Source organism: Sinocyclocheilus rhinocerous, unplaced genomic scaffold (assembly GCF_001515625.1).
Source record: "Sinocyclocheilus rhinocerous isolate Xijiao unplaced genomic scaffold, SAMN03320098_v1.1 scaffold284, whole genome shotgun sequence".
NCBI classification, from domain to species: domain Eukaryota; kingdom Metazoa; phylum Chordata; class Actinopteri; order Cypriniformes; family Cyprinidae; genus Sinocyclocheilus; species Sinocyclocheilus rhinocerous.
In genome coordinates, this window is record NW_015628031.1 from 523,861 (window position 1) to 532,664 (window position 8,804).

The following is an 8,804-nucleotide window of genomic DNA, read 5'->3' on the forward strand; positions in this document are numbered from 1 at the left end:
TTTTTTTTTTCGCAGGTAAGCGTTGTGAAACTGTGTTCAATGGTTGCAAGGACACACCATGCAAAAATGGAGGAACATGTGCTGTAGCGAGCAACACCAAACACGGATACATCTGCAAGTGTCAGCTGGTGAGTAAAAACACACATCTTTACAGCTAATGCTATGATTTGAACATCACATAAACTCGTGGATCAGTTTAGAAACCCCTTTAAATGTACTTGCTAACCTTTGGCTCTCTCTCAGGGTTACTCTGGCTCCTCCTGCGAATATGACACCCAGTCCTGCGGCTCCCTGCGCTGTCGTAACGGTGCTACCTGTGTCTCGGGACACCTGAGTCCCCGCTGTCTCTGCCTGCCGGGCTTCAGCGGACACGAGTGCCAAACACGCATGGACTCGCCCTGCCTCAACAACCCCTGCTACAACGGCGGCACCTGCCAACCCATCAACGACGTCCCGTTCTTCCGCTGCTCCTGTCCAGCCAACTTCAACGGACTCCTCTGCCACATCCTTGACTACTCCTTCAAAGGAGGGCAGGGCCGAGACATCGCCCCGCCGCCGGAGGTGGAGATCCGATGTGAAATCGCTCAGTGCGAAGGCAGGGGCGGAAATGCCATCTGTGATACCCAGTGTAACAATCACGAGTGCGGATGGGTGGAGGTACTTCAACGACGGCAAATGTGACGAGCAGTGCGCCAACGCTGGCTGCCTGTATGATGGCTTCGACTGCCAAAGACTGGAGGGGCAGTGCAAGTGAGTGACATTTATTTATTTTTCATTTAATTTAATTCTTCAATTTTATATTTTTATTTATTTGTATTCTTTATTTGTGTTACTGTTTTACCGTATAATATATTTATAATTAAACATTGAGTGTTATTTTAAACAGTCTTTTTTTTTCTCTTCATCATTAGGGTCTTATTTGATTTATTTGATTTTTTTTTTTTATATATTATTTTTATATTTATTTATTTTTATTATTAATTTGTTTTATTTTTGCTGTTTTTATATATGTGTATATATATATTTATATTTGTATATTTAATTTAATTTATTATTTTTTTAATTACTTTATCATTAAGGATTTTAATTATTAATATTTTGAGTGATCTTTTATTTTTATATTTTCAAATTTTCACTATAATTTCGGTTTAAAGTTAGTTTTAATCATCTTGTTATGCACATTTGTCAATTTTATTTTATTAAAACTAAATATATAAACTAAATATTTAAAAAATATTTTTTTCGTTTTTTAATATTTCCAATAAGGTTTCATTTATTTTCATTCCACTTTTGATTTTGGTAATTATGGTTTGGTTTGGTTTTATTTATTTATTTTATTATTTTTTTTTTTTTATTACTTTATAATTAATTAAAATTTTGCAGCCTGTTATTACCTTTAGAAAATGCATCCTAATGGAAAAATCCAAATGAATATTATGTTAATAATAATAATAATAATTACATATAATAAAATTGTAATAAAATTACAAATAGAGAAACCAGTGGAAAATTGGCTATTAATTTAGTTTTTTTTAACCTCTCCTTCAATCTCTCTCTTCAGTCCGCTGTACGATCAGTACTGTAGGGATCACTATGCAGATGGTCACTGCGATCAGGGCTGTAATAACGCCGAGTGCGAATGGGACGGTCTGGACTGCGCCGATGACGTTCCTCAGAAACTGGCCGTGGGGAGTCTGGTTCTAGTGGTCCACATCCCACCAGACGAGCTTCGCAACCGCTCCTCGTCTTTCCTCCGCGAGCTGAGCGGACTGCTGCATACCAACGTGGTGTTCCGCCACGACGCTAACGGAGAGCCGCTTATTTTCCCGTACTACGGCAACGAGCACGAGCTGAGCAAGCACAAGCGCTCTGATTGGACGGACCCGGCCCAGCTGCTGCAGCGCGCCAGGAGGAGCCTGACGGCCTTCACGAAGCCCCGCCTCCGACGAGAACTCGATCAGATGGAGATCAAAGGGTGAGTCAAGGCAAAACACTGTTAAATCGGAATATTTAAATGCAATTAATCATATAATGGTGCTTTATATTTGTGATATTCACATGTTTATGTGTTGCAGGTCTATCGTCTATCTAGAGATTGACAACCGTCAGTGTTACCAGCAGTCTGACGAGTGTTTCCAGAGCGCGACGGATGTGGCGGCTTTCCTCGGAGCGCTGGCCTCTAGCGGGAATCTCAATGTTCCTTACATCATCGAGGCCGTCACAAGTGAGTGCCACATTTATGCCAAAATCACTGTTATTTTAGTATTTTTATGTACTTTTATAGTACTTAATAATATTTTGAATTAGCTTATTTTAAAAAATCATTTTAATTTTAGTTCAAGTTTTAGTAATTTTGTTATGCACTTTTTTTTATTAGTGGTCTTAAAACTTTATGAATAAATCATTTTTATTTCAGTTTTGGTTTTTATTTTCAGTTTTAGTATTTTTGTTTCAACGTTCCTAATTTTCGTTCAAGTTTTTCATTTAATATTTATATTTGTTTTTATTTTATTTCAGCTTAAATTTGCAGTTTTAATTTTAGTTTGTTTTTATTTTTAAATTAGTTTTTTTAATATATATTTCTATTTATTTTTATTTCAACTTACTTTATTCCAGTTGCCCAGCAACATTAAAAATTTTCGTTTAGGTTTTTTTTTTTTATCTAATATTCATTTTATTTTAGCTTTAATTTTCAGTTTTCGTTTTAATTTTAGTTTGTTTATGTGCTTTTGTTCTTTTTATTTATTTTTATATTTATATATTGCTTTAAATCATCACTTTATTTTTTATCATTTTTGTACTTTAAACTCATTTTATTTCCATTAGTTGCCAAGCAACATTTCTAATTTCCATTTGTTCATCATCTAATATTCCTATTTTTGCTTTAATTTTCAGTTTTCATTTTAATTTTTGTAACTGTTCCTTTGTTCTTTTTATTAGTTTTTTTTATTATTTATAGCTTTAAATTATTTCAGTTTTAGTTTTAGTCATTTTAGTACTTAAACTCAGTTAGTTGCCAAGCAGCATTTCTAATTTTTGAATGTTTTTCATCTAATATTTATATTGTGTTGTATTTCTGCTTTATTTTAATTAACGAAAGTGATTGAGTAATTTTAGATTGTTAACTATAACACTAAATCATACTCTACACACTCCTGCATTAATAACTGTATGTGTGTGCAGGTGAGGACCCCCCCTCAAAGACAGGAGAGATGTACCCCATGTTCCTGGTGCTGCTGGCTCTGGCGGTTCTGGCGCTGGCGGCTGTGGGCGTCGTGGTCTCCAGGAAGAGGAAGAGGGAACACGGGCAGCTTTGGTTCCCCGAGGGATTTAAAGTCACAGAACCCAAAAAGAAACGAAGGGAACCGGTTGGAGAGGATTCTGTTGGGCTCAAGTGAGTGTGTGATTAAAAAGACAGTGGCATATATAAATATTAGATGAAAAACTTAAATGAAAATTAAAAAATTTTGCCTTGGCAACTAAATGAAATAAACTGAAGTACTAAAATGACAATAAAATTAAATTAAAGCTAAATGAAAATATTTAAAAAAAATAAAAAATTACAAAAACACATTACAAAATTACTAAAACCAAGATTAAAATGAAAACTGAAAATACAAAAATAAAAGCTACTTCAAAATTTTAATAAATACTATAAAAGTATATAAATAATTCTAAAATAATGCCACACAATTCATTAAATTCATTATAAAAAGTTATAATGTAATATAATATCCTCTAATATAATGTAATAGATCTGTTTGCTAATGAATGTCTTTCACCTAAGTGTGACGGTTATAATGCAATTTAGTAATATATAAAATGTATAAAAATATATAACATTTAAAGAGACCAAGTGATATTTTTGTAAAATTGTATATTTTGCACCTAAATTTATGTGCAGTGTTATTTTAGTATTATTTTGTCTCTTTTTTTTTTATTAAAATATCTGCTAATGAATGTATTTCATATTAGTGTAAGTGACATTTATAATTCCTTTTAATAATATATAAAATGCATTTTTGTTCCTAAAGTTCACAAAAACGGACATCATGTAGTTGCCCGTAACTGTTTCCACTTTTATCACTCACATTAATGATAATATTCCACTTCGCATCCCATCAGGCCTCTGAAAAACTCGGACAGCTCTCTGATGGATGAACAACTGAGCGAATGGGCAGAAGACGACACGGCTAAACGGTTCCGGGTGAGTGATGAAACATTGTCTGCCGTCTGTTAGAGCTACTCCATAACTCCGGATGGATGTGTAACGGTGTGTATTTGTGTGCAGTTTGAGGAGCAGTCTATTCTGGACATGAGCGGTCAGCTGGATCACCGGCAGTGGACACAGCAGCACCTGGACGCCGCCGACCTGCGGCTGAACTCTATGGCTCCGACTCCACCGCAGGGCGAGATCGAGAACGACTGCATGGACGTCAACGTCCGCGGGCCTGGTGAGCGCTTGCTTGCGCCTTTACCATCACTTACTGATGACAGCTCTGGGGTTTTCTTTAAAACTGTCCTCGGTTTCTCTCATAGACGGCTTCACTCCGCTGATGATCGCGTCGTGCAGCGGCGGAGGTCTGGAGAACGAAAACGGCGAGGGAGAAGACGATCCCTCCGCTGACGTCATCACCGACTTCATCTACCACGGCGCCAACCTGCACAATCAGACGGACCGGACCGGCGAGACTGCGCTGCACCTGGCTGCCCGCTACGCCCGCTCAGACGCCGCCAAACGCCTGCTGGAGTCGTGCGCCGACGCTAACGTTCAGGACAACATGGGCCGCACGCCTCTCCACGCCGCTGTTTCTGCTGACGCACAGGGAGTCTTCCAGGTAAAAATACAGATTATATCCATCTTACCATGATTCAGGAGGGTCTAAACTAAATTAATTTGTGTGAAAGCAACAACAGCTGCATGATAAAAGATGTTATTAATATTAGTAGTAGTAATAGTAGTAGTAGTAGCAGAATGTTAATAAAAATAATAATACTTTTAAAAACATGCTTTGGTTATTTTGTTTTTAATTGATTTCAATTTTAATAATAATATCAAATAATATTTAATCTTATGTTAATCTTATGTTAACGTCTCGTTTAATTAAAAATATTTTTGGTGATTGAAATAAAATCAAATAAATATTAGATGTTCAAAAATTTTAACTTTCATTTTAACTTTACATTTTTATAAAAATGTAAAATGTTGGCTTGGCAACTAACTAAAATAAGTTTAAGTACTAAAATTACTAAAATGAAAACTTAATAAATAATAATAATAATAATAAATATAAATATTTCTAAAACTAATAAAATGACATGTAATAGAAGTACTATTTAAACTTACATTTAAATTTAATCTAAAATGAAAATAAAAAAATGTATACAAAAATATAAAGATAAAAGTGAATAGCAAATAGTACTACTAAATAGTACTAAAATAACACTGCACATAATTCATTTAAAAACTATTATGCCTTGTGTTTGGCCACAGATTCTTATTCGGAACCGAGCGACGGATCTGGACGCCCGCATGCATGACGGAACGACTCCGCTGATCCTGGCCACCCGATTGGCTGTCGAGGGAATGGTGGAAGAGCTCATTAACTGCCATGCAGATCCCAATGCTATTGATGATTCTGGTATGAACAGAAACAAACGTTATATGCTCAACCAAATCTCTCAAAACATCTTTCTTAGGTGTTATTTTGAGGATGCATGGCTGTCCCCACTAACTCACTCTGTTTTTATGTTTCTGTAGGTAAATCTGCTCTTCACTGGGCGGCTGCAGTTAATAATGTGGACGCTGCTGTCGTTCTTCTGAAGAATGGAGCGAATAAAGACCTACAGAATAACAAGGTGGGTTTGTGCATCAGAGTGTCAATGAATTTATAATGGAAAATTATAACTGTTATTTTTGATTATTCCAAATGAAAAATGTGTTTTTGAAGCGGTGTTATTTTAGTATTACTTATATATACATTATAGTTTTTATTATTATTATTTTGAATTTGCTTTTAATTTTACATTTTAAGTTTTCATTTGAACTTGTTTTTTTTTGTTGCCTTTATTAGTTTTCCCCCCCATTTTTTTAAATTAATATTTGTTTATTTTTTATTTTATAAATTTCACAATCATTTACACAGAAATGTCAAGCAACACATTAAATTAAACTTGAATTTTTGGAGGTTTTTATTATTATTATTTTGAATTTGCTTTTATTTTTACATTTTAAGTTTTCATTTGAACTTGTTTTTTTTTGTTGCCTTTATTAGTTTTCCCCCCCATTTTTTTAAATTAATATTTGTTTATTTTTTATTTTATAAATTTCACAATCATTTACACAGAAATGTCAAGCAACACATTAAATTAAACTTGAATTTTTGGAGTAGAAAAACTGGAAAAGTAATTTATTGTAAAGCATAATAAATATTAGCATTAAAACTCTATTACGCATGATTCATCAGTGCACATGTGACGTGACATGTGGCCAAGTATGGTTACCCATACTAGGAATTAGTGCTCTGCATTTAACCCATCCTTAGTGCACACACACAGCAGTGAACACACACACACCGTGAACACACACCCGGAGCAGTGGGCAGCCATTTATGCTGCGGCGCCCGGGGAGCAGTTGGGGGTTCGGTGCCTTGCTCAAGGGTACCTCAGTCGTGGTATTGAAGGTGGGAGAGAGCGCTGTACATTCACTCCCCCCACCTACAATCCCTGCCGGTACGAGACTCGAACCTGCAACCTTTGGGTTACGAGTCCGACTCTCTTAACTATTAGGCCACGACTTCCCCACGACTTCCCACATTAAAAAATTAGTAACTTGTGTGTTTTTGTAGCAGTGTTATTTTAGCACTATTTATTTACTTCTAATAGTTTTTATTAATATTTTGAATTGGCTTTTATGTTTACATTTTAGATTTTCTTTTTAACTTTTGTTTAATTTTTAGTTATTTTTATCACAGTAGTAGTAATAATAATAATGATAATATAATTTAATAATAATCAAATGTAATAATATTTAGGATTCATTTGTTTTATTTTAATTTTAATATTTTATTTATTTCCAGTTAGTAATTTTAGTTCTTTCATCTACTATTTATTTGATTTCAGCTTTCAAGTAACAAAAATATTAACGATAATACCCTTGGTTTGCAGGAGGAGACGCCACTTTTCCTGGCTGCTCGTGAGGGAAGTTACGAAACCGCTAAAGTCCTGCTTGATCACCTGGCCAACCGTGAGATCGCGGATCACCTAGACCAGCTTCCACGCGACATCGCGCAGGAGCGCATGCACCACGACATCGTCCGTCTGTTAGAGGAATACAACCTGGTCCAGAATCCCGCGCTGCCTCTATCGCCCCCTCTCTGCTCGCCCAACACCTACCTGGGCATCAAACCCAGCCCGGGCGGCGCCAACAACAACAACACGGCCAAGAAAGCGCGGAAACCGAGCATTAAAGGCGTAGGAGGGAAGGACGGCGGAAAAGACATGAGAATGAAAAAGAAAAAGGCCGGAGAGGGCAAAAATGGAGGCATTATGGAAGTGGGCGTCCTCTCGCCTGTCGATTCGCTGGAGTCGCCCCACGGTTACCTGTCGGATGTCTCGTCCCCGCCTCTGATGACATCACCGTTTCAACAGTCCCCACCCATCACTTTGAATCAGCTCCAAGGATTGGCTGACACCCACATGGGCGGAGCTCTTCAGAGCTTAGGGAAGCCATTTGACTCCGCCCTTCCTCCTCGCTTATCCCATCTGCCAGTGGCTAACAATGGAGGCGGAGCTCAAACGGCGGGGTGCGATTGGCTGCAAAGGGTGCAGCAACAGCAGGCAGGCTTCACAACCCTGATACCCACAATGCTCTCTGCCACCAATATGCCACAGGTCATGGGCTATCCCACAATGCAAAGCAGCCACCTCGGCATGCCGTCGCACATGATTCCCAACCACGCCCATCAGAATATGTTGCCTATGCAGCACCAAAACAGCGTCAGCTCTGGCCACGCCCTCTCTCATCACTTCCTAGGTGACTTAACTGGGCTGGATCTTCAGTCCGGCTCAGGACACGCCCCCATCCAGACCATCCTACCGCAGGAGAGCCAGCGCATGGCTCCGCCCATTTCTAGCACACAGTTTCTGACTCCGCCTTCTCAGCATAGCTATTCCAACCCTATGGACAACACTCCCAGTCACCAGCCACAGGTTCCTGACCACCCGTTCCTCACACCCTCCCCTGGATCTCCCGACCAATGGTCAAGCTCGTCTCCACATTCCAACTTGTCTGATTGGTCAGAGGGCATCTCGAGCCCGCCCACCAGTATGCAGATGAACCATATCCCAGAAGCCTTCAAGTAGGCGGGGCTTTGGCATCAAGAAGCTAAACTGAATAGACAATTTTATATTAATGATAAAAACTCTTTTTATGATTTTTGTATGCTAAGAACCATTTTTATTCATTTTTGTATTTATTTATATGTGTTTTGGACTACAGATATAAGATTTTTTTTTTTATTTATACTGTATTTTATTTTTTATTTTGACCATTAACTGTTCTGAAAATTATTTTGAAAAATATGATGCTGCCAGAAATTTTGTTGTTTTTAATTAAAATTTCAGTATTAATTAGATTTGATATGGTCCTTTTTACCAAACGATTAGTTTTCTGTGAACAAAAATGTAGAAAAGAGTCTTAATATTATGAATTTAATGTATAACACACATGCACACATACACTCTGACATGCCTCTGCACACGTTTGTTTGTGTTTTTACACAAAAGAGAGTTGTTTATGGCTG

At 37.3% G+C, this 8,804-nt stretch overlaps 1 protein-coding gene across 1 annotated transcript in view; it reads left to right on the top strand.

Moving 5' to 3' along the window:
• LOC107737167 (neurogenic locus notch homolog protein 1) overlaps positions 1-8,445 on the top strand; it is a 45,269-nt gene extending 36,824 nt beyond the window's left edge. Inside the window, exons 25-34 of the mRNA XM_016548606.1 lie at positions 658-750; positions 1,562-1,975; positions 2,076-2,224; positions 3,184-3,394; positions 4,126-4,207; positions 4,292-4,454; positions 4,540-4,838; positions 5,495-5,642; positions 5,762-5,859; positions 7,168-8,445. Of these exons, the coding sequence (XP_016404092.1) occupies positions 658-750; positions 1,562-1,975; positions 2,076-2,224; positions 3,184-3,394; positions 4,126-4,207; positions 4,292-4,454; positions 4,540-4,838; positions 5,495-5,642; positions 5,762-5,859; positions 7,168-8,364 (2,854 nt within the window). The 3' untranslated portion in view covers positions 8,365-8,445. The remainder of the gene's footprint in view (positions 1-657; positions 751-1,561; positions 1,976-2,075; positions 2,225-3,183; positions 3,395-4,125; positions 4,208-4,291; positions 4,455-4,539; positions 4,839-5,494; positions 5,643-5,761; positions 5,860-7,167) is intronic.
• The last annotated feature ends 359 nt before the right edge of the window (positions 8,446-8,804 follow it).